Source organism: Pelophylax lessonae, assembly GCF_965119305.1.
Source record: "Pelophylax lessonae genome assembly, chromosome: 6".
Taxonomy (NCBI): Eukaryota; Metazoa; Chordata; class Amphibia; order Anura; family Ranidae; genus Pelophylax; species Pelophylax lessonae.
Window position 1 is genome coordinate 6,676,383 of NC_138773.1, and position 26,388 is coordinate 6,702,770.

Genomic DNA, 26,388 nt, shown 5'->3' on the forward strand with positions numbered 1-26,388 from the left:
CAAAACAGGATTCTCAGTCTGAACCGCCCTTGATATGCAAAAGGAAGTGGAATTCCGATGTAAACATACGATTAAAATTAAAACTAAAACTAGCCCAAACATAATCAGTAGTGCATTTATTATATCTGCAGCCGAAATAAGGGCATAAAAGCAATTATATAAATATATATATATATATATATATATATATATATATATATATAATTCAGAGGGGATGGTGATATGTCACCTGCAGTCACTTAAAACCAGCATATCACAATTATATAAATAAAATAAGATTAAAAAAAATCTGGGCACCGGTCCTTAGGAAGGATGTGCTGGAACTGGAGAGAGTCCAGAGAAGGGAAACAAAAATAATTAGGGGAAGGGAGGACATCAGCTATGAGGAAAGACTACAAGCACTGAACTTATTCTCTCTGGAGAAGAGACGACTGAGGGGGGATATGATATCAATGTACAAATACTGTACTGGTGACCCTAGCATAAGGAACAAACTATTCAGAGAAAGGGAATACAATAAGACACGTGGCCACTCACTAAGACTAGAGGAAAGGCGGTTTAACCTTAAAGTGCTTAAGGGGTTCTTCACTGTAAGAGCGGTAAGGATGTGGAATTGTCTTCTACAAGCAGTCGTATCAGCAGGGAGCATTGATAGTTTCAAAAAACTGTTAGATGGGCACCTTAGAGACCACAACATACAGGGGTATACAATGTACGGTTAAAAGCAAACACACACACACATCATAGGTTGAACTGGATGGACTGGTGTCTTTTTTCAACCTCACTAACTATGTAACTATGTAATCAAAAAACACACAGCAACCACATGATAAAAATATATAAATACATAAATATCATGAATTAATTATAAAACTAAGAACTACCGATCTGAGATAAAACAGTTGAAGTCTACATTGAGACCTTGGTACCCCTACTCTTGTCTCAAAGATCCAGAAGGATTCTCTTCTACTGAGCTGCCGTACAAAGTTGCCCCCCCCCTCCAATGTTTTTTCACCTTCTCAATCCTGCAAAATTTCAAACCACTGGGGTCCTTATTGTGAAAGTGCTTGAAGTGCTGAACAACATGATGGGCTTTGCGGCCCTTTCTAATACTGTTCATATGCTCTGCTATTCTCACCTGCAACGTTCTTGTTGTTCGGACGACATACTCAAACCCACAATTGCACTCCAACATGTAGACTATCCCAGTAGATGTGCAGGTGATTAAATCCTTGATCTTATAGGATTTGCCTGTAGTATGAGCTAAAAAATCCTTTCTCTTTTTTATATTCTTTTTGGAAGTCCTACAGGCCACACATCTCCCACAAGCATGAAAGCCAGATAAAAAAGAAAACAACTTATTCTCACCATTTATTGGGGGATCAATCACCCCTGGCGCTAACAAGTTTCTAATTGTGGGGGCTTTTTTGTATACAAATACTGGTCTCGCTGGTAGGGTGGGGCCCAATATCTTATCTTGCTGGAGTATAGACCAATGCTTAGCTATGATTTTTTTCTACTTTTTTATGCTGAGAATTGTACTCTAGGATAATTCTATATCCTTCTTTACCCTTAAGTACTTCAGGATTCTTATTGGTTAATAAATTAGACCTCTCACTGTTCTTAACCTCCAAAATCTCATCATCCAACTTGTTGCTATCATAACCATTTTCTTCAAACCGTTTTTTTAAAACTTGCGACTATGCTACATAATCATCAACCAATGTACATTCCGCCTCAGCCGCACGAATTGTCCCTTTGGTATATTGCACAGCCAGTTTTTATGGTGGCAACTGTCTAACGGAATGTATGAATTCCGGTCTGTAGGTTTAAAGCGCGTGTGCGTTTTAAAACGATCTTTGTCCTTGGAAATGACAAGATCCAGAGTGAGGACTTAGGTGAGAGCACATTTTGTTGGACTTAGATACGGCACTGTGCACTTTCTCTCCCTGGATTTTACCTGTGGACTTACCCCCTATTTTAGGATTTAAAATATTTTACAGCGATTTCTGACACTTTTTATGAGTTCCTTAGCGTTTTAACTGTATTTATTTGTTTTATATTCGTATTGATCGTTTTAGCGCTGCACTGTTATTTTTATGAGGCTTGACCTCTGGCCAGAGCTTGCACAATTTGCAATGGAACTGTTAGCTTGCCCCCCATCCAGTTTCCTGTCCGAAAGGACGTTCAGTGCAGCAGGGGGGATCGTGAACGATAAGCGCACTCGCCTAGCTCATGACAGTGTAGACTACCTCACATTTATAAAAATGAATGAGGCATGGATCTCTGAGGAATTCAACACATGTGACCAGTAATTGAAGAGACAAGGACTCACTGCTCAAGGTGGTGTAATTGCCTGATGACTCACACAGGTGCATGCCCCGGCTCGCCTCCGTGAAAACTTGATAAAAGAAAATAAATTGGCAGCACTCCAGGTTGAGTCAAAATCCAGATTTATTGACTGGACATCCAAATTATGACAATCGTGACAAGGTAGACGCGTTTCACACACTGACTGTGTGCTTAATCATTACCTAATTAATTAATTAACTACCTATTATTAATTAAGCACACAGTCAGTGTGTGAAACACGTCTACCTTGTCACGATTGTCATAATTTGGATGTCCAGTCAATAAATCTGGATTTTGACTCAACCTGGAGTGCTGCCAATTCTTTTTCTTTTAACATGTGACCAGTAGACCATGTTTCATTGAAATTCCTTATGACAGGCCACAAATATCTGCCAGACCGCCATCAACCCACAACAATTATTGGTCCTTGTCTATGCTAAATACAGCGGCATAAAAGGCATTTCATGTCCATTGAATGGCTAATGTTTGAGGCCTATACAGGCCGACACTTCTGTAGACTGTGAATGCCTAATGTACCTCTAGCCATCAAATACACTACGTTCTTTGCTGTCCGTTAAACCCATATGGGCTAATTTTTGGGGCCAATACTGGCCGACACTTACTTCTGTATCCTGTGAATGCCTAATGTACCTTCAGCCACAGAATACTACGTTCTTAGCTGTCAGGTAAACACATGTGGGCAAATTGTTGGGGCCTGGAATGACTGACACTTACTTCGTTATCCTGTGAATTTTTCAGACTGGAAATGAAAATCAATGGGTCTATAAAGGTTCCGCCAAATTGTGGAATGAATGTGGACCCATTTTACAGATGTGTGAATGGACCCTATATGTATTAGACATGTATTTACTGGCTGCTGTCAGTTCTAAAAAAAAATATATATATTTTTTGCTGTAAAAAAAAAAAAAAAAATTAGGGCAACTTTTTCAATTGCAATACTTCTGTTATGACATTGTCCATGTGCTGGGACTATTTGTGCACAGCTAGTACGTCTTTAGTGGCTGCAAATATGCCCTAAAGATTTTTAAAGTTCGCCTCCTATTAAAGTCAATGCAGTTCTTGCAGTTCGCAAACTTTTGAGAAAATTTGCAACTGAGGGCCTCCGTAGAATTCTATGTATGACGAAACGCGTAAGTGCAAGAGCAACACAGTCACCTAGGCAACTGGACACCAAGCAGCAGCCTCGTACCACTTTGGGAACTTTCGGACGCTAACGAGCGGGGTGGAGGCACCGGTAGGCTACGCGGACGTCTTCCACTTGTATATTTATATTTCCACGCTGTTTTATTTGCTTCTTATGTAAGTGCATATGTGTGGGGGGTAGGGGAACAATAAAGTGGTTACTACTATACTACTCTATGAGCCCTTTATTTTTCCCTAATGCACCGCCTTCCGCTGAGATCAACATAGGAATACAGGAGGAGGATCTGTGTTGACAGTCAGTATTGCAATACTCGGGTCGAGCAGTGGGAGTGCCGTTGGAGAATATTAAAGGGTCCAAGTATCACCTTCATTTGGTGAGTGAGCAATACATGGGGAGTGGGCACTTGGTGAGGTGAAGGTGATAGAAACATCTACTTTAGCATGGGTGATCATCCCATCTTTGGGCTATCTACGGACACTGTGGACTGTTTGCATTTATTTATTTATATGATTCCGCATGGAACATTGTAGCGCTGCTTGTGGATAATTACTCTTCATGCAGTGGTTCTAGGAGGAGTTTTATGCACCTTTGTTTTTTTTTACATTAGTTTATTATATAAAAATAGTAAGAAAAATACATAATATCTCAAGCAACAAAGATGATCATCAGCAATAAAGTATTCCTATTACATAAATATACCCTTTAGTCTGTTGGAACATCAAAAATATCAGTATTCTGTGCTTGATTAAATCTTGACGCGCTTCGCGAAGACACTATTTTGCTTCATCAGGAGAAAAACCCAGATGACCCAAGACTCAAAAGCAGCAACAAGGAAATAAAAGAAAAAAAAAGGAGGGGAGGGGGAAAGGGGAGGGGAGAGAAGAGTATACCTTCTCATGTAGCAGCAGCCTGTGAATTCAAAAGTACTCGAGGTCCACTTGCAGGGACCCTACTGTTTTCCCATGTCCAGACTAGCAAGTAAAAGTGCATCAAATCGGAAAAAGAATGCAATACTCCTCACACAAAAGATTATGCTATTCAGTCCCTCCTGGACTTGAGGGATACCAGGCCAGAGAGACACAACACAGGTAGTGATGAGCCGAACACCCCCCTGGTTCGGTTCGCACCAGAACACCGTCAACAGAGGAAAAATGTATTCGAACAAACGAACCCTATAGAAATCTATGGGACTCGAACCTCGAAAATCAAACGGCCTCATTTTGAAGGCTTAAATGCAAATTATTTCTCCAAAAAAGTGTATGGGGGTCCGGGTCCTGACCTGGGGAACATGTAGCAATAAAAAAAGTTTTTTAACCACTTGCCGACCGCCGCACGACTATATACGGCGGCGGTCAGCCCCTCACAGGCAGAGTGAAGTATCGATACGTCACTAGCCTGGGAGGGTCTGGGGAGCGAGCGCGCGCCGCCGGCGGCACGCTCCCGCTCCCGCGCAGTCACGGGCCCCCTGCGGGCGTGACCGACAGACCCGATGTCCGCTGGTCACTCGGCGATCGGTGGGGGAGAGGGAGAAAGGCGGGCAGCTTGTGTAAACAAGCTGCCTGTCAGTTCTCCGTGTGTAGAGACACTGATCATACGGTTCTACTATGTAGAACCGTTGATCAGTGTAACTACACCTCAAGCCACAGCCAATCACAGTTAGAATCACACCCCTAGGGACACACACAGCCCCTCCCTCTCAAATAAAGTTAACCCCTTCACTGCCAGTGTATTTTTACAGTAACAGTGCATATTTTTAGCACTGATTACTGTAGAAATGTCACTGGTAACCCCAAAAGTGTCAAAAATGTCAGTCAAGGGTCCGATCTGTCTGCCGCAATGTCGCAGTACCGCAAAAAAAATCGCAGATCGCCGCCATTACGCGTTAAAAAAAAAACAACAAAAATGACAAAAATCTTTCCCTTTGTTAGTAAACGCGATAACTTTTGCGCAAATTAATCAAAATACGCTTTTTGCGATTTTTTTTACCAAACATATGTAGCATAAAACAAATTGGCCGAAAATTTTAAAAAATTTAGATTTTTACTTTTTTTTGGGGGGGGGGGGGGGATTTCATATAAAAAAAATGTGAAAAATATTGTTATTTTTGCAAAATTGACGCTCTTTTTTTGTTTATAGCGCGTGATCAAAAAATCGCACAGGTGATCAAATACCACCAAAAGAAAGCTCTGTTTGTGGGAAAAAAAGGACGTCAAATTTGATTAGGTACAGCGTCGCACGACCGTGCAATTGTCCGTTAAAGTCACGCAGTGCCGAATCGCAAAATACCCCCTGGTCAGGAAGGGGGTAAAATCTTCCGGGGCTTAAGTGGTTAAAAACAATTGTTTTTAAAGGAGCAGTGATTTACTGATTTGAATGAGGCTTAAAGTGAAACTATAAAAATGAAAAATTCCTTCAAATATCGTGCCTGGGGGGGGGGGTGTCCCCTGAATGTGCCTGTAAAGTAGTGCATCTCTATAATTTATGTAGCCTGCTGCAGCAATACTGTCATTTCTAAAGCAAAAAATATCATATACAAATATACATATAAATTTCAAATTTCGCATGTACTTGTCATACAGATGCAGAAAAATTGGGCCTTGGTTGTTGGTGGTGCCTGAACACCGTAACCCCTCTCAGTTACTCTTGCTGCACGCAGGAACGGGACCTGCTGGTAAGAATTCCATACAAATTTGAAATTGCATGTACTTGTCATACAGGTGCAAAAATATTGGGCCTTTGGTGTTGGTGGTGCCTGAACACCGTAACCCCTCACAGTTAGCAGGGCACAGGGACAGGGCCTGCTGTTAAAAATGACATATGATACTATGGCATTGTTTGTATGTTTCTAAATTTCAATAAAAATGTATTGTAAATGTATTTATATTTTTTTTGGGCATGTCTGTTTTATGGAATAGGCAATACCATGGATCATTTGGTATATCCCTTCCTGTTATTAATTTTAAATAAAACCGCACCTCTTTTCAATAATCCCTAATCTTCCCACAGTTCCACCAAAGGTGAGCCATATTACACTTTTGAGTGCATCCCCTCCAACACCGGGGGGATTTATCTACTTGATATTTATGCGCTTTGTCTGGTGTTATATAGGGATGATCGAACTTTTGAAAAGTTTGGTTCGGCCAGAACATCCGAACTACCCGAAAGTTCGGCCCGGATTTCAGAACCCCATTGAAATCAATGGGACCCGAACTTCAGTAATCAAAAAACACCATTTTAAAGCCCTAAAACCCAATAAATGCCCCTAAAAAGTGCCTAGGGTTCTGGGTCATACCCCATTAACTATTAATCACACAAAAAAAGTTCTTAAAAATTGTCATTTTTGATAAAAAAGCCAATTATTGAAAAAAAAAAAAAGAGATTTTTTGATTTCTTTGGATTTTGTATCTGGGGGGTCTAAAAAGTGTACCTGTGAAGTTTCAGCTCTGTAGCATGTCCAGAACCATAAAAAAAAAGATCGTTTGTATTTTGTCACTTTCAGAACACTAATATGGCTCCGCTCCCGTCAGCATTTTTTTTTTTGCTGCAGGCGTTGCTAGTGCTTTTTTGAGGACATGTTTGGAGTCAGGCATGACATCTGAACATGTGTATAGGGGTATATATACACACCCATGTCTGTATATATACACCTGCACATATATAGGTGTTAAAGGAGCAGAACACTATACTTTTGCTAATGAAATAATTTCCATTAATATGGCTAGGCTCCTAACACACCTATATATGTGTAAATGTAAAATACATATCAGTGTGTGTGTATATATATACCCCTATACAGAAGTTCAGATGTTTTGCCTGCCTCCAAAGAATCCCAAAAAATGCCAGCTCCAAAAAAAAATGCCCAGGCATTTTTTTGGGCATTTTTTTGGGTTCTTTGGAGGCAGGCAAAACATCTGTACTTCTGTATAGGGGTATATATATACACACACACTGATATGTATATTACACTTACACATATATAGGTGTGTTAGGAGCCTAGCCATATTTGCAAATTATTTCATTAGCAAAAGTATAGTGTTCTGCTCCTTTAACACCTATATATGTGCAGGTGTATATATACAGACATGGGTGTATGTATATATACCCCTATAGACATGTTCAGATGTCATGCCATTGCCTGACTCCAAACATGTCCTCAAAAAAGCACTGGCAACCCCTGCAGCATAAAGAATGATGGCTGGTGAGAAGCCATATTCCTGTTCCGAACCGACACAGATAAATGATCATTTCTCTATAGCAGTCACCCTGATATGGAAGGGTTTTGTCACCCTGCCATAGCAGTCACTGCCAGTTAACCCTACACTACACTACGGTCCCCTTACACTTAACACTTTCCCTACAGAAACTGAATAAATTAAAGCTAACTATAGTGAAAAAATAGCACCTAACTACACTAGATATCCCTTTCCTCACACTAAAAATTGCTAAATGACACTTTGTAACACATTGTAACAGAACAGCATTCCACTCTCTTTCATGTCCCGTATAAGAATGCTAGGAATTTGGCGGGGGCTATCTTATATACTGGGGGGCGTATTCACTATTGATTGGACTATGGACCCCCTAGTCACTCCAATCACATTCCTAGCATTCTCCTGCCCCTCAATTGGCTTTTACTGATGGTTCTGGTCCAATCACGGGCTTTTAAAGCCCATTTCCTGAACCATTGCGTTTTGGTCGGTTCTGGTTGCCGAATTCCGAACTTTTTAGGGAAAAAGTTCTAAATTCGTCCGAACCTCGAACAGCCAATGTTCGGGTCAAACCGATGGTCGACCCGAACCGTTCGATCATCCCTAGTGTTATATACCACCTTGGTTCAAAAGGATTAAGTATATATATATAATATAGAGTTCCTAAGTAGTAGAATTGAAGATCAAGTAGAACATTTTGCAGAGGTATGAGGTAAATGGATAAAATGTAAGAAGTCCAAGGAATATTTTAATTTTCAATAGTTTTTATTAAGTTTTATCCAAATCAAGCAATAACAAATAAAACAGAGCAGATCATGAACAGTACAAACAACATAGGGGGTTGCAGGGCATAGAAAACTCATTAGATTAAGATCAAAACAAAGAGAGTACAAAAGTACACATTCAACAAGGCTAGCCATGAAGAACGTTCCCACCATCATAACGATTCGTGAAGTCCAGAGCGCCGGGCCACCAACTTGGCGTTAGCCACCCAGGTGCCCCGCAAGTGTGCGTGCCACCCCACCCCCACCTGACCTCAATCACCTTAGGGTCGTAGGGCAAGAGGGTGAGCATCACAGCAACTAATACAGCGGGGTAAAGGAATATTTTAAAATAATGATGGAGGAGGGGGAGGAGAAACAGGGGATCGAGAGGAATTAGCCAAGGAAGCGCAACTGGGGAGGAGGGTTGGGTGGGAAAATATTTAGAAGGGATAGGACATTGATGTTTTTCTGTGTTTTTATTTTTTTTAATGTTTATTGTCATTTATACATGAATAATACATAAAGTTTAAAAATTGAAAAAAAAAAATAAACTTTCCATTTAAAATTTTTGCATTTGGATAAACATTTAATAATACAATAAGTCATGAACAGGTAAAGTGTGAGAAAACAAACAGCAGTTATTTTGCTGATCTTTATAATTAGACCGACGTCTTGTGTGTCGCTGAGGAAGAAATGAATTCAGTTGATGATTCTTTTTCTATAGAGATTCTTTTCACAGAGGAGCCATGGTTTAGATTGGCCTCTGATTAACACTCAGCCAATAAGCACCCCTGTGTGCTCTGGGGATATCGGGGGGAATTTCTGTATTATAAATATAGGGATGTGCGGTTGATACAATTGTATTGTGACACAACATGTTACTTGCATTTTCTATATCATTCATTCAACTTTATTCAGCAAAAATGTTTTCCTTATATTAAATCTGTTGCCGGTTAACTGGCCCTGCGAGGTAAGTCTCTCACCACCCTTTTTTCATCAATATTTATCTCTGCATTGGAAGCATGAGACAAGAAATTGAAGAAATATAAGAACATTTCCAGCATTTTATCAGTCTGTCCATACATGTGTGTGTAGTTTCTTCCTTATTTGCTTTACTGGTATTCCAAGTAGGGATGATCGAACGGTTCGGGTCGACCATCGGTTCGGCCCAAACATTGGGTGTTCGAGGTTCGGCCGAATTTAGAACTTTTTGCCCAAAAAGTTCGGAATTCGGCAACCAGAACCGCCCAAAATGCAATGCTTCAGGAAATGGGCTTTAAAAGCCAGTGATTGGACCAGAACCATTAGCAAAAGCCAATTGAGGGGGCAGGAGAATGCTAGGAATGTGATTGGAGTGACTAGGGGGTCCCTAGACCAATCATTAGTGAATACGCCCCCCAGTATATAAGATCGCCCCCGCCATATTCCTAGCATTGTTATACTGGACATGGAAGAGAGTGGAAGCAGTTCTGTTAATTTTACTTTAAAAGTGTCATTTAGCTATTTTTAGTGTGAGGAAAGGGATATCTAGTGTAGTTAGAGTGCTCCTTTACACTTAAGTTAGCTTCAAAAATTTCGTTTCTGTAGGGAAAGTGTTAAGTGTAAGGGGACCGTAATGTAGTGTAGGGTTAACTGGCAGTGACTGCTATGGCAGGGTGACAAAAACCCTTCCATGTCAGGGTGACCGCTATAGAGAAATGATCATTTCTCTGAATTGGTTCGGCACACCCATATGGCTTCTCACCAGCCAAGCATTTTTTATGCTGCAGGGGCTGCCACTGCCAGTGCTTTTTTGAGGACATGTTTGATGTCAGACATGACATCTGAACATGTGTATAGGGGGTATATATAGACATATATGTCTGAATATATACCCCTAGACATATATAGGTGTGATAGTAGCAGAAATAAATGCTTGCGCTAATGAAATCATTTACAGTAATATATTTCTGCAACATATATCACACCTATATATGTCTAGGGGTATATATTCAGACATATATGTCTATATATACCCCCTATACACATGTTCAGATGTTTTGCCTGCCTCAAAAGAACCCAAAAAAATGCCAAAAAAATGCCCAGGTGTGTTTTTGCTGGCATTTTTTGGGGGGTTTTGGAGGCAGGCAAAACATCTGAACTTGTGTATAGTGGTGTATATACACACATCCATATATTTATATACACACCTAGACATATATAGGTGTGATAGTAGCAGAAATATATGCTTGCGCTAATGAAATCATTTACAGTAATATATTTCTGCTACTATCACACCGCAGGCAAAACATCTGTACTTGTGCACAGTACCACTATACACAAGTTCAGATGTTTTTCCTGACTGCAAAGATCCCAAAAAAATGCCTGCTTTGAAACCGGCAAGGTGTGAAAACTGAGGAGAGAAGCTAACCCCCTGAGCTGAAAGTTTTCTGATACATACAATCCTTTTTTTTTCTGGTTCTGGACATGCTACAGAGCTGAAACTTCACAGGTACACCTTTTAGACCCCCCAGACACAAAATCACACAAAAAAATTCTTAAAAATTGTCATTTTTGATAAAAAAAAAGCCAATTATTGAAAAAATTAAAAAAAAAAGAGATTTTTTGATTTTTACTTTGGATTTCAGATCTGGGGGGTCTAAAACGTGTACATGTGAAGTTTCAGCTCTGTAGCATGTCCAGAACCAGAAAAAAAAGGATTGTTTGTATTAGAAAACTTTCTGACAGGGGGTTGGCTTCGCTGCTGTAACACCTTGCCGGTTTAATAGAAGGCATTTTTTTGAGTTATTTGCAGTCAGGAAAAACATCTGAACTTGTGTATAGTGGTACTGTACACAAGTTCTGATGTTTTGCCTGCCTCCAAAAACCCCCAAAAAAAGCCAGCAAAAACACACCTGGGCATTTTTTTTTTTGATGCTAGCGTTTTTTTGGCATTTTTTGGGGTTCTTTTGAGGCAGGAAAAACATCTGAACTTGTGTATAGTGGTATATATACACACATACATATATTTATATACACACCTAGACATATATAGGTGTGATAGTAGCAGAAATATATTACTGTAAATGATTTCATTAGCGCAAGCATATATTTCTGCTATTATCACACCTATATATGTCTAGGTGTGTATATAAATATATGGATGTGTGTATATACACCACTATACACAAGTTCAGATGTTTTGCCTGCCTCAAAAGAACCCCAAAAAATGCCAAAAAAAATGCTAGCGTCAAAAAAAAATGCCCAGGTGTGTTTTTGCTGGCATTTTTTTGGGGTTTTTGGAGGCAGGCAAAACATCAGAACTTGTGCACAGTACTACTATACACAAGTTCAGATGTTTTTCCTGACTGCAAAGAACTCAAAAAAATGCCTTCTATTAAACCGGCAAGGTGTTACAGCAGCGAAGCCAACCCCACTGTCAGAAAGTTTTCTAATACAAACAATCTTTTTTTCTGGTTCTGGACATGCTACAGAGCTGAAACTTCACAAGTACACTTTTTAGACCCCCCAGATACTAAATCCAAAGTAAATCAAAAAATCTCTTTTTTTTTGTTTTAATTTTTTCAATAATTGTCTTTTTTTTATCAAAAATGACAATTTTTAAGAACTTTTTTTGTGTGATTTTGTGTCTGGGGGGTCTAAAAGGTGTACCTGTGAAGTTTCAGCTCTGTAGCATGTCCAGAACCAGAAAAAAAAAGGATTGTATGTATTAGAAAACTTTCAGCTCAGGGGGTTAGCTTCTCTCCTCAGTTTTCACACCTTGCCGGTTTCAAAGCAGGCATTTTTTTGGGTTCTTTGCAGTCAGGAAAAACATCTGAACTTGTGCACAGTACCACTATACACAAGTTCAGATGTTTTTCCTGACTGCAAATAACCCAAAAAAATGCCTTCTATTAAACCGGCAAGGTGTTACAGCAGAGAAGCCAACCCCCTGTGCTGAAAGTTTTCTAATACAAACAATCTTTTTTTTCATGGTTCTGGACATGCTACAGAGCTGAAACTTCACATGCACACCTTTTAGACCCCCCAGATACTAAATCCAAAGTAAAAATAAAAAAAATCTCTCTTTTTTTTAAATTTTTTCAATAATTGGCTTTTTTTTTTATCAAAAATGACAATTTTTAAGAACTTTTTTTGTGATTAATAGTTAATGGGGCATGACCCAGAACCCAGGCACTTTTTAGGGGCATTTATTGGGTTTTAGGGCTTAAAAATTGTGTTTTTTGATTACCGAAGTTCGGGTCCCATTGATTTCAATGGGGTTCTGAAATCCGAACCGAACTTTTGGGAAATTCGGGTGTTCTGGTCAAACCGAACTTTTCAAAAGTTCAATCATCCTTAATTCCAAGTTCTTCCCTTTATTATGAGGCAAATTTCAGCAAATACAAAAATTGTAGAAGTGTATTTATATTTGTAGCATGTATTGCAAACTGTTTTCTTGATACATTTAATTGTGGAAAGGCGTGGAAAGTGGGGTCCCCCAAGAAACTGTCCTGGGACCAATCCTGTTTAATTTATTCATTAACGACCTCAAGGATGGGATAACCAGCATAATCTCAGTATTTGCAGATGATACTAAACTAGGCATGCCAATATCTTCTATTCCGGAATGTGGAAACCTTACAAGCAGACCTTAAAAAAATAACGGGGTGGGCAACTACATGGCAGATGAGGTTTAATGTTGAAAATTGTAAAGTAATGCACTTGGGCGTCAGAAATACAAACGCAAGTTACTCGCTAAGGGGGGAACCTCTGGGTGAGTCTAGGATGGAAAAAGACCTGGGGGTACTGGTAGACAACAGGCTTGGCAGTGGCATGCAATGCCAAGCCGCTGCAAGCAAAGCCAACAGAAAACTGGGATGTATAAAAAAGGGGATTCACTCCAGAAATAAAGAGATTATTCTCCCTCTCTACAAGATTCTGGTCCGGCCACATCTGGAGTATGCTGTCCAGTTCTGGGCACCGGTCCTCAGGAAGGATGTGCTGGAACTGGAGAGAGTCCAGAGAAGGGCAACAAAAATAATTAGGGAAATGGAGGACATCAGCTATGAGGAAAGACTACAAGCACTGAACTTATTCTCTCTGGAGAAGAGACGATTGAGGGGGGATATGATATCAATGTACAAATACTGTACTGGCGACCCTAGCATAAGGAACAAACTATTCAGAGAAAGGGAACACAATAAGACACGTGGCCACTCACTAAAACTAGAGGAAAGGCGGTTTAACCTTAAAATACGTAAGGGGTTCTTTACTGTCAGAGCAGTAAGGATGAGGAATCCTTTTCCACAAGCAGTCGTATCAGCAGGGAGCATCAATAGTTTAAAAAAATGATTGGATGGGCACCTTTAAAGACCACAACATAAAGGGGAATACAATGCATGGTTAGAAGCAAACACACACACACACACATCATCGGTTGAACTGGATAGACTGATGTCTTTTTTAAACCTCACAAACTATGTAACTATGTAATTTACATCACTTTTTTAGATTAACAATTTTAATGTTTTATATGAATTGTTTAATATGCTTATACAATATAAGAGATCTTTGGATCCCATGGAACTTAGCTAAGCTCCCTCCTACGGTGAAAGCTTCCCTCCAAGCCTGGAGAACGGTTAATAAAATGGAACCAAGAGTGATACCTTCCGACATTGACAAACTTACCTTATCCATCCTCACGACTATCTATAACAACCTAAACGTCTCCAAATTGAAAGATCTGGGACTAATTCAAATCTCGCAACTCCGGTCGCCTTTAGGCCCCAAGTGTAAAGAAGACTTAATGACAGAATTTAAACTACCGCCCGACACATCGTTGACTGTTTCAAAAATACTCTTTCTTGTAGGGAAACACTCCTTATCCTCTACCCATGTCAATTTACCTACATGGAACTTCCTGATAACAAACCCCCCAGTTAACAAAGGTATATTGACCTTCTATAATATCCTATCAGGAGATACCTCTTCCCAGAAGACGGTTAATATGCTTAAATGGGAGAAAGACCTGAAAATAACTTTCACTTTTAAACAGTGGCAGACAGCTCTACGTTCCATATATACATTTTCTAAGTCACTGGGAAACTACAATTAAAATTGTCAATAGATGGTATTATACGCCCTACAGGTTGGCCAAGATGGCACCATCGATATCCTCTCTATGTTGGAGGGAATGTGGCAAAACGGGAACCTTACAACATATTTTGTGGGGTTGTGCATCACTCACGAGCTTTTGGCATACTATTTTCCGGTGTATTTCCTCCTGCACAGGAGTACTTTCACCCCCAAATCCAGAATTGGCTATATTGAATATCAACATCGATCTTTACCCTCCTAACTATAGACAAATGGTGACCCACATATTGTTAGCAGCCAAGACCCTGATTCTCCGCAATTGGAGATCTACTACTACTCCTAATCTGTCTGAAGTGATTGCGCTCGTGAATGATAACTATCTCTTAGAGAAATCCCTAGCAATTAACTCCCTGTCATAGAAAAAATTCCAAAAGTCCTGGGAATGCTGGCCTTATCTGAATCAGGCACTAAGGCTCTCTTGAAATAATTGTACCTTCCTAATGACCCGTGTGGTGGGGGGACGGCTCCCTCAAACCGGACCTGGCAACCTGGCAACATTGTTCCTTTGGGCTCTGTGTCCGGGGTGGACTTCTTGCCCCCATACTACATCCAAGCACGGTTGTATACTTTATCTTTATTATGCTACGTTATGCCACCTTCCTACCATATGATATACCGTTGTATAACATGTGATGCTTTGAATATTGTATAATATTCCTGATAACTCTGATTGTCTGCTTTTGCACCATTCATTTGTTGCTCTCACTATATGAGTGTGTACATGCATTGGAACCTGTTGAATATTTCAATCTTTTGTTTTATCTGTTTTGTCTATGTAAAACTCAATAAAAATGTATTGAATGAAAAAAAAAATGCTTATACAATACAGTTAAGTGTTTGTATTTATGTTTGTACATCTTTATGGGGGAAGCTAAATTAATTCAATTTACATGTATAAGATACATTTTAATTTCAATATTCTGTAATTGGATCTTACTTTTTCACAGACATTGGAACTATTGATTTTTATGCAGAATGCAGAAAAAATATACTAATCCCATAGACAGAACAATTGATTCATATGGAAATGAGGGTGCCTATTTTTGGGCCTTAATGTTGCTTTCAAATAACTATATTATTATAGAGAAATACTCAAAACCTTTGTTTTTTTGTTTCTGATGCTGAAAGAATAATCACTATCTTTTTTTTCTGTGTGGGTAATAAATAAATGAAAAATTCAATACATATGTCTTTGATTTTTCTTTATCCAGTATTGGAGATTTTTTTTGTTGAAAAATTTTAACCATCATGTGTTTTCTGCATTGACTTTTCATGTACATTTTTTTATAAAGAATCCTAATATTTGACATTGTCTATCAAGATCATCTGTGAGCTTCACCATATAAAAGGTAATTTTATATATTGTTTGGCACATTGTCCCAAATGTTAACAATTTAATAAATATAAATTAGTAAAAATATTGTGATGGGAAATCAGACAGTTTTGAATGGATTCGTTCTCTCTGGACTTTCTGATCTTCCGGCTCTTCAGCTCCCTCTTTTTCTCTTTTTCCTTCTCATCTACCTTCTGACAATAATCTGGAATTTTCTGGTCATCACCTTCATAATCACCGACTCTCACCTCCATGTTCCTATGTATTTCTTCCTGGGGAACCTGGCTGGTTTGGACCTCTGTTGTTCCTCAGTCACCGTCTTACGAATGTTATTTGACCTTAACACCAACACAAGAAAAATTTCCATTCAGGCTTTTATAACCCAAGTCTTCTTCTTTATGTTCTTTGCAATTACTGAAGTTTTTCTGTTGGCTGTCATGTCCTATGATCGATACACTGCTGTGTGTCAGCCATTGTATTACGCACAAATAATGAGTTGGAAATTGTGTGCACAGTTGGTCTCCAGTTCTTGGTGTCTTGGTTTTACCCATTCTATAATTCACACTCTTTATGCCTTAAAATTAACATTTTGTGAAACAAATATCATAGAAAGTTTCTTCTGTGACCTTCCCCAGTTGTTTCGGATCTCCTGCAGTGACATCTACATCAGCATTATTCTTGTCTTTCTCCTTGGTGGCATCTTTGCAGGTGGGTCTCTAATATTGACCTTCTTTCCTTATGTCTCTATATTGAAAACAGTCCTGAAAATGCAAATTAAGGGTAAAAGAAGTAAAGTTTTCTCTACGTGCACCTCTCACCTGACTGTGGTGTTTATATTTTATGGCTCCATCATGTTTAATTATTTTCATCCAAATTCAAATCATTTTGCTGGTGACAAAGTGGTGTCCGTCTTTTACACGGTGATCCTTCCTCTTCTCAATCCTCTCATCTATAGTCTGAGGAACCAGGATTTAAAAACAGCATTTCAAGATTTTGTAAAGAAAATCTTCTCGAATACATTACAGCATTTCGGCAAATGAATCCTTCACTCCTATGCAAGGAAGTAGGAAATCAGCTCCTGCGAATGTTAAAGCTTAACCACTTCTGGACCGAGCCTATTTCTGACACATGTTGTTTACAAGTTAAAAATCTGTATTTTTAGCTAGAAAATTACTTAGAACCCCCAAACATTATATATATTTTAGCAAAGACTCTGGAAATTAAAATGGCGGTCATTGCAATATTTTTTGTCAAACGCCATTTTTTTGGAAAAAATACATTTCAATGCATTTAAAAAAAAACTAAAAAGTAAAGTTAGTCCATTTTTTTGTATATTGTGAAAGATGATGTCACGTGAGTAGAAAGATACCTAACATGTTACGGTTTAAAATTGCGCACACCTGCGGAATGGAGACAAACTACGGTACATAAAAATCTCCATAGGCGACGCTTTAAACATTTTTAACGGTTACCAATTTAGAGTTACAGAGTAGCTCTTTTTTAGAATTATTGCTCTCACTCTGGCGATCGTGGCGATACCTCACATGTGTGGTTTGAACAATGCTTTAATTTGCGGCCGCGACTTACGTGTGCGTTTTCTTTTGTGCACAAGCTCACAGTGACGGAGGGTGCTTTACATTTTTTTTTCCTATTTGTTTTATTATTATTTTTTTTAATTTTAGCACAGTTTTAAAAAAATACAAAATCTGATCACTTTTATTGCTGTCACAATGCAATGTAAACATCAGTTGTGACAGTAATAGGCAGTGACAGGTAATCTTTATGGAGGGATCGGTAGTCTAATAGACCCCAACCCTTCCACTGCACTTCAATGTATTCAAAATGCCAAAATCATTATTTTTGAATACTGACAGTTTTTTTTAAATTCGGCGCCTTTAGCTGCCAAGTAACCCGGACGTGACGCCATCACGCCACTTCCGGGTTACTACATCAGAGACCCGATCAAAGCCGAATTACGCAAGGCCATCTCTAAACCCTAATAGGGATGGCCTTGCAGTTCGCCTGGTGGTCGGTTCGCTGCAAACTTTGCTCGTTCGCAGCCCGCCGATTTTGCGAACATATGGCATTGTTTGCGGCGGCCATATTAGTTTACATTGGGGAGAACTTTGACCCATGACACAGCCATCAGGTGGTTCGGGACAGCCAATTGAAACATTTCAGCACATGGACATGTCCCCTACCTTATAAATAGACCTGAGCTGGTGGCCATTTCACATTCTGCTTTTTGTCAGTGTAGGGAGAGGTTGGCTGTGTGCACCGGGGACAGATTGTTAGTGACACAAATTGCTCTGTTAAGGTCCACAAAAGTTATTTTAAGGGCTGGGCTGCGCAATTGCAGTGCATTATGGGGGGTGGGGTTGTTTTTCAGGGGTTGGGCTTGGCCCCTTATTCCAGTGAAGGGAGCTCTTAAGGTCTCAGCATACCAAGACATTTTGGACAATTTCCTGCTCCTTACTTTGTGGGAACAGTTTGTGGATGGTCCCTTCCTGTTCCAACATGACTGTGTGCAGGGCTGCTGTTAGAAATCGCGGGGCCCTGTACAGACTACCTGGCAGGGCCCCCTCAAGAAGATATATTTAGCTAAAATTCCAACAAAATCACTATTATCAGACACAAATATAACATAACTCGCATAATTCCTGCTAAATCTAAATAAAACTATGTTAAATAAAAAAGAAGATGAGAGGAGAAAAATATACAGGCTGGGCAGTTGGAGCTCAGAGATCAGAGAGACAGAGAGAGAGAAACAAAGTTACAATTTACAAATAAACTCCTGAGCAGAGATAAGTGCTGGGAGGGGGGCCCACACAAGGAAGGGGGATTAGTGAGGGACAACTGTCTCTTTCTCAACAGATAAAAGTTGATAGCAGGGAGAGGGACAGATCAGATTCAGGTGCTGGAGGAAGATTTCTGTATTTGTTGTCCATCACTAATCCCCCTCCCTGTGTGCTCGGGCCCAATACAAGAGGGCTGGTGGTCCCCCCCTATCAGCGGCCCTGACTGTGTGCCATTGCACAAACAAGGTCCATAAAGACATGGATGAGTGAGTTTGGGGTGGAAGAACTTGACTGGCCTGCACAGAGTCCTGACCTCAACCCGATAGAACACCTTTGTGATGAATTAGAGTGGAGACTGTGAGCTTGGTCTTCTCGTCCATATCAGTGCCTGACCTCACAAATGTGCTTCTGGAAGAATGGTGAAACATTCCCATAGACACTCCTAAACCTTGTGGACGGCCTTCCCAGAAGAGGTGAAGCTGTTATAGCTGCAAAGGATGGGCCAACTCAATATTAAACGCTACAGGCCAAGACTGGGATGCCATTAAAGTTCATGTGTGTGTAAAGGCAGGCGTCCAAATACTCTAGACCAGGGATTCCCAAACTACAGCCCTCCAGTTGTTCAGGAACTACAATTCCCATCATGCTTAGTCATGTCTGTGAATGTCAGAGTTTTTCAATGCCTTGTGGAATTTGTAGTTCTGCAACAGCTGCAGGGCCGTAGTTTAGGAATCCCTGCTCTAGACAATATAGTGTATGTCCGAAAAAACACGACGAGTATTGCCAAAAAAAGTCCTAAAACAAGGTTCCAAGCAAGGTAATTGCTTGGGGGTCCTATTTCCAAATGTGATAATACTGCACTTAATACTGTATATGGGTATCAAAAATACACTAATAGGTTATAACATTGATAAAATCCATACAACAAACTTATTAAGAATTCGACCAACTGGTCATAAAATGGTTCATATGTAAAAATGACATTCCAGCCACAATGCCCAAGAGGTGTCAAGCAATATGAAGTTATTCCATATGGAAATGACATCTGAGATGCAGTGCTTACTCAGCCCTTGTATTCGCAGTAAGGTGTACTAGTGCTGCGATGGAAGGGAGACGGCCATGCCTGATGATGTTAGTAGTGGAGGCCTAATGGTATGGGACCAGAACAGAGGAATAAAATAATCCACTGGAAGCAACGCAACGCAAGGCATGGCATGCAGCCTGTCTCTGGAAGCCTGTGTGCCAGGTGTGACATCTTCTGCTCGGAGATGGTGCTGGCCGGAGTGAGGTCAGGCTGGAGCTGGAACGCAAGCGTAGCAAGTCATCAAAGCTGTTGTCATGACAATGCCTTTCAGTCATTATACTACTCAACTCAAGTTGGTTTACAGTAGTTGTTAGTTACACATGCACCATCTTCATGAGACAACTCAAGATCCAAAAACATCAAATTTTAAGGTTTCAATCACATGTGTAAATTGCAGGCCTAGGCTATTGCTAGACAAAGGCAGAAAATGTATCTCCCAAAAAGCAGTACATCGTCAATGCAATGACATGCCCAGCAAAAGGGTTGCGGTTCCAGATAAAAGCTTCTCCTAATACCCCATTGCAATGTTGGCGGATAAGAGAGAAGCATTTTATACATGTTATGGAGAGTATTCATTACTTTATAATATTATAGGCTGGACATGGACTGTGGTAAATATGGCACTTTTCCACTGCAACTACCGGCTCGGCTCCGCTCGGCTCCACTCGGCCCTGCTTGGCCCTGCTTGGCTGGGTTTGGTTTTCCACTGCATGGTACCGCATGGCACGGTGTTGGAACGGTTCGGTACGGTTTGGTACGATTTGCTTTTCCACTAAAGTAGTAAGTGGGTGGGATAACAACGATTCTCTGACCAATCAGTGGCTAGTAGTGACAAACAGTCAAGGCTGCATGCAAAGGATTGTGGGATATGGTATTGGTACGGCCCTCTTGGAACCACAACTGAGGTGGTATTGTTTAAGCGAGCCATACCGTTTGGTTCCATGCAGTGAAAAAGCGTTGCCGTACCATACTGAACCGTTCCAATACCATATCATGCGGTACCATGCAGTGGAAAAGCGCCACTGTACCGTACTGAACCGTTCCAACACCGTACCATGCGGTACCATGCAGTGGAAAAGCACAAAAGCGAGCCAAATAGTTCGGTTCCATGCAGTGGAAAAGCGCCAATAGAAAACCCTCTTGAAGAAGCTGTGGTTAGAAGCTGATTGGTTTCTATGCAGATGGAAGTCTGATTTTGCACTCTCCGGCTATAGTAAATGAACCCCAATGTATCTTTTTCTTTCCTTGCAGAGAAAAAACAAAAGTGTGTGTAAAAATAAATGAAAACAAATATATAAATAATAATAAAAAAAACGAAAAAAAAATATACCTAGATCAGAGTTTCTAGGTCAGTGCCAGGGTTAGTGTTTGGGTCAAGGTCAGGGTCAAAGGTAAAGGGTCAAAGTTCAAGGTTAGTATATTTTGGGCAGGATATTTTCTTTATTTCTTTTTTTTTTTTTTTTAATTAGCATCAGTGTCTGTTAGTGTCAGTGTCAGTGTGTTTTAGGGAGGGTATGGGTATAAATTACATACACGTACAGTATCTCTCAAAAGTAAGTACACCCCTCAATTTTTTGAGTATGAGTGCTGCCAGCCTTGCTGCAGAGGTTGTATATACATCCATACATACACAGAGGGTAAAATAAGCATTGAACACATCACCATTTTTTCAGGTAAATACTGTATAATTCAAAAGGTGCTATTGACATTTTCCCCACATATCGATAACAACCCATGCAATCCATACATACAAAGACACTAAAACAAATAAGTTCAGAAAGGAAGTTATGTGGAATAAAATGGAATGACACAGGGAGTATTAAAAGGGAGTATAAAAGTATTGAACACATAAAGAAAGGGAGGTGCAAAAAGACATAGAAGGCCAAGACAGCAGCTGAAATCTATTAGCAATTAGAAAGCAATCCTGCCCCTTTTCAGTGCAATATAATATCAGCTGCTTCTGTCTCAACTGATGGCAACTATAAAAAGGTTTTGCATTACAAAGATGTCACACAAGACATATTTCATGATTGGTAAAAGCAAAGAGCTCTTTTAGGACTTTTGCAACTTTATTGTTGCAAAACATTTTGATGACATTTCTAAACTTCTTAATGCTCCAGTGAGCACTGTTGTAGCCATAATCTGGAAGTGGAAAGAACATTGTTTCACCATAAACTGACAGTGACCAAGTGCTCCTTGCAAGATTTCTGACAGAGGAGGAGAGCAGGACGGTGCGAGGAGATCAGGGGTGTGTGATCACCGCCAGCATTGCCCCCCGGGACCCCCCTCTCCTGGTGGCAGCAGCAGATGCTCTGTGGGGGTGTCCCCATCCCAGAGCCCACTGAAAGCAGCCCCTAAACGCTCCACTGACCACCAATTTGCTGGAGAACCTGGAGAAGTGCCTGGGGGCATTTCACAGAACAGCACACTAGAATTCTATGACCACATCAAAGACTTCCCTACTTCAGGCCAGCCGCTTACAGATAGTACCATGAAAGAAATGCTCCTTTCTCTTAACGGATTCTTGCATAGGGATCTTATGCACTGTGTGACCAACATTAAATCTGATCTGACAGACATGGGGGTACGGGTGGATCATATTGAAACCAAAATGGCGGACATAGCAGTGGCACATAATTAATTAGTGGATGCCCATAACGATCGGGAGGATGAGCTGGATAACATCAAAAGTAAATTGGCGGACCTGGAGGATAGGGCAAGACGGAACAATGTTAAATTGCGGGGGGTGGCAGTCAGTCCCCCCCTCTGAGCTCCGCGCATATGTGCAAACCATGATTTTGGCCCTGCTACCTGATACACCAGTAGGCGAGGTGATCGTGGATAGAGCTCATCGCTTACCAAAACCTCCACACCTGCCAGATAAAGTGCCTAGAGATGTCATCGCTCGCATACACTTCTTCCATATCAAGGATGACTTCATGCTCTTTGCGCGGAAAACTTCTCCCTTACCGGACCCGTACCATGGAATCTCTGTTTTTGCAGACCTCTCGCAGTACACAATGGCTGCCCGCAAGAAACTCTTACCCTTGACCAAGCTTCTACTCAATAACCGGGTGATCTACTCTTGGGGGTATCCTACTAATCTGCTCGTCACAAGGGAAGGCCGCACTTATGTCATCCGCTCAGTCGATGATGGCTTCCGTCTCACAAATGACGTAATAGACTTACGGGTGGAGTCTATTACGTCATTACGTCACTTCCGGTATTTGGAGCCTGGGCCGTGGAACACGGAAGCTTCCCGGCTACACCAACTGATCTTGGACAGCCTACTCCGTGAGTTACTACTATAGTCCATTTTTGTGATTACATTGTATACGGCATCATGGGGTTCCCTCTCTCTTTTTGAGGAACTAAAAGCCTGCAAACGCTTATTCCACCGGAGAAACCCCTGAAAAATCCTATCTCGTGGCAAACAGGTTGTATGTGAGGTGCGACACCTAGTGGCCACACTGGTGGATGCAACCCCATTTTTTCACTCATAAGAATTTTTTCTTTACTTGATCTTTTCACTAAGTGGAATCTTTCCTTATTTATTTGATTACACAAGCACTTTTATTCCAAAGAGAATTTTTTTTATTTATTTGGTCATTTTACACCAAGCACAATTTATCACTAGTAAATTGCACTGTATAACATATTTATTTTTTGAAATAAAATCACTGTTTCTCTATTATTTTGGTATATTTATTGCACAGCACTTAGCACTTTACTATAGCACCTTGTTTTGGGTCCAGGATAAAAAATTGGTTATTCTTGTCATACCACAAGTCACTAGTGCACCTTAGTTTGGACCCAAATATAATATTCCTAATAGTATTTGAGCATCGCTATTTATGTTGGCACTTTATCCACGTGGTACTTAATCACTTAAAGGTAGCGCCGTTTCAACCTCCTTGCACCTATTTCATTCTTAACCCCCAGGGGTTCGGTTGTTGGCATCTTACGCCTGTTAATCCTTATACATTATTTATACAACTCCATAGCGCTGGTCACCCCTGTTTATTTCACCTTCTCATCTGGACCCGGAGCTGAGAAGAGTTCAAAAACCGTGATACCTTACCTGTTGTCCACCCAGCACGTCATACCTGAAGGTTCTTGATATGTCATATTCGTTGCACTGCTGGTAACACGGAGATGATCGGGAAGTAGGAGCTATTTCCCCCCTGTCCACTTCTTGTGCATTGTGTCGCAGGATGGGATTTAACCCACTCTTTTCTCGTTTGTTTTCTACGTTGTTTTTTTTGGCCTTTGTTCAGTTTACGTTTTTACCTCCTTCTACTACCAACAGTACTACTGGAATGTGTGAAGCTCCTCCCCTGTGCTCCTCTCAAGGAACTTGGAGTCTCCCCGAGTACGTTACCTGGACACCATCCTTACCATCGGGAACAGGTACTTTATACTCCTTTTCTCCTTAGTTATTCACTTTGCAGCATGTTCGGATCTTACTGACTCTTTGTGACCACGGTCCTTAAATTCATCACTATTAATGCCCATGGCCTAAGCAGCCCATTTAAGCGGAGAGCCCTTTGGAGAGAAGCTAAATTGCTGAAGGGAGACATTTTGTGTGTGCAAGAGACTCATTTTGCAAACTTGAAAGCACCCAAGTGCTCTGACCCCCATTTTCCTCACGTCTTTACTTCCTCAGGGCCTAGTAAGAAAAAAGGGGTTCTCACTGCTGTTAGGGACACTGTGGCATTTACCCTTCATGACTCCCTGGCTGATTCGGCTGGAAGATACTTAATCCTGGTTTGTGACATTAATAATATTACTTACACTGTAGTGAACTTGTATGCCCCCAACAAAGGTCAGGTTCGCTTTCTACGATCTCTGAAGAGGAAAGTGGACCGTATCAAAAAAGGATACACTATCTACTGTGGGGACTTTAACTGTGTTGTAGATGCTTCTGTGGACTGCTCTGCCCCCTAGCGGCGGTCGAGGAGCACTCTTCAACAGTTTCTGCACACTTCTGACTTGTACGATTACTGGTGCTGCATCAACTCCACCGACAGAGATTATACCTTTTTTCGGTGCCTCACCAAACATATTCAAGGATAGATCTCTTTCTATCCAACCTACCCTTGTTGAGAGCTGTGGAGTCAGTGCAGATCCATTCTGTGACTTGGTCTGGCCGCGCCCCGGTCTCTATGATGGTTGCGGAGCGTAATATATCCTTCCCAGTTCATCTGTGGCGTAACAATGTATCTTTGCTCCGCGATCGTAGTCATGGAAAGCGGTTGGGTGGTCAGATCAGGGACTTTTTTGCCGATAATGATGTCTCCGATATCAATATCGTTTCGCTTTGGTGTGCACATAAGGTGTACAGTAGAGGTTTATTGCTACAATTAGCTTCCAGGGTTAAAAAACAGCGGTCTCTAACTCTGTTTCAGCTTATGGCAAATCTACGTGCTTTGGAGGCTAAGCACAAAGACGACCCCTCTCCAGAGGTTCTGTCTGACCTTACGAATAGTAGACTAGTGGTCAGAGCCGTGCTCCTGGAAGAGCATCAGCACCTTCTTCATGTTTTTAAGGCCAAATACTATGCACAGGGAAACCGGGCGGGTAAAATGCTGGCCAACTCCATCAAGAAAAGACAGCATAAAGCTAAATTATCCTCCCTGAAAGATCCAGTAACTGGGAACTTAGTCCACCATCCTACGGATATAGCCAATGCCTTCTCTAAATATTATAAGGCCTTGTACAACTTATGTGACGACGCTATTACCCCATCCGGCGAGGACTGTGTGCAAGTTTGGAATAGCGCGGCACGGACGTTTAGACAACCATAAGGGACACGCTACATGCACTAGGCTCCCGTCCTCTCCAAGTCTGTAAATATGGAGTGATTACCCTCACTACTACATGCTCATATAGGTGCCAAAATACGGTGCTTTCCACAAACGCACAACAGTCCTCTTCGTTAAAAAACTCCCCTACGGAATTGAGATTTATGCCTGACTATTACTGTACAGACAAACGAAATGATATGCTCCAGATGAAGCTTTTCTCCTAAGAAAGCGAAACATGTCGAGCAAAGGTCAAATATTATATGGTGGAAGCTAATTCACACTCTCAGTTGATCCCACGGACCGACACCTTGTCTATTTTGGTGTCCGCCGGTGGTTTTTGTCTGATCGTGAGTGAATAGTCCTGAGAATGATATGACTACTAATTGTTCTGTACTTTAAGATGTATGTAAACCATTGTTCTAAACTGTATGTATTAAGATACACCACAGTATAGACCATCTATGGGTCTGGTTTGGTCCTTAACACATAATTATATGCCTGTACTTTTCTTTGGTTTTAAACATGTTTTGAATAAAATAATTTGTTTTTAAAAAAAAAAACATTTGTGCCCGAAATCCTTGTTTCCCAGTCCTCTCACTCAATATGTGACGACGCTAACACTCCCCAACCAACCGACGCCTCCATACAGAGTTTTCTGGGAGCACTGGCTCTCCCTACTCTTGGACCAGACAGCTTACAGACCCTTAATGCTCCTGTGACTGAACAAGAAATCGCCCAA

General features: G+C 40.7%; 1 protein-coding gene across 1 annotated transcript; it reads left to right on the forward strand.

The window, feature by feature from the left end:
- Positions 1–16,052: 16,052 nt before the first annotated feature.
- LOC309558366 (olfactory receptor 5B12-like) lies at positions 16,053–17,000 on the forward strand (the record flags this gene model as incomplete). The annotated part of the gene is made up of 1 exon (XM_082261433.1): positions 16,053–17,000. One exon carries the CDS (start codon positions 16,053–16,055, stop codon positions 16,998–17,000), a length of 948 nt encoding a protein of 315 aa, XP_082117559.1.
- Positions 17,001–26,388: the final 9,388 nt, after the last annotated feature.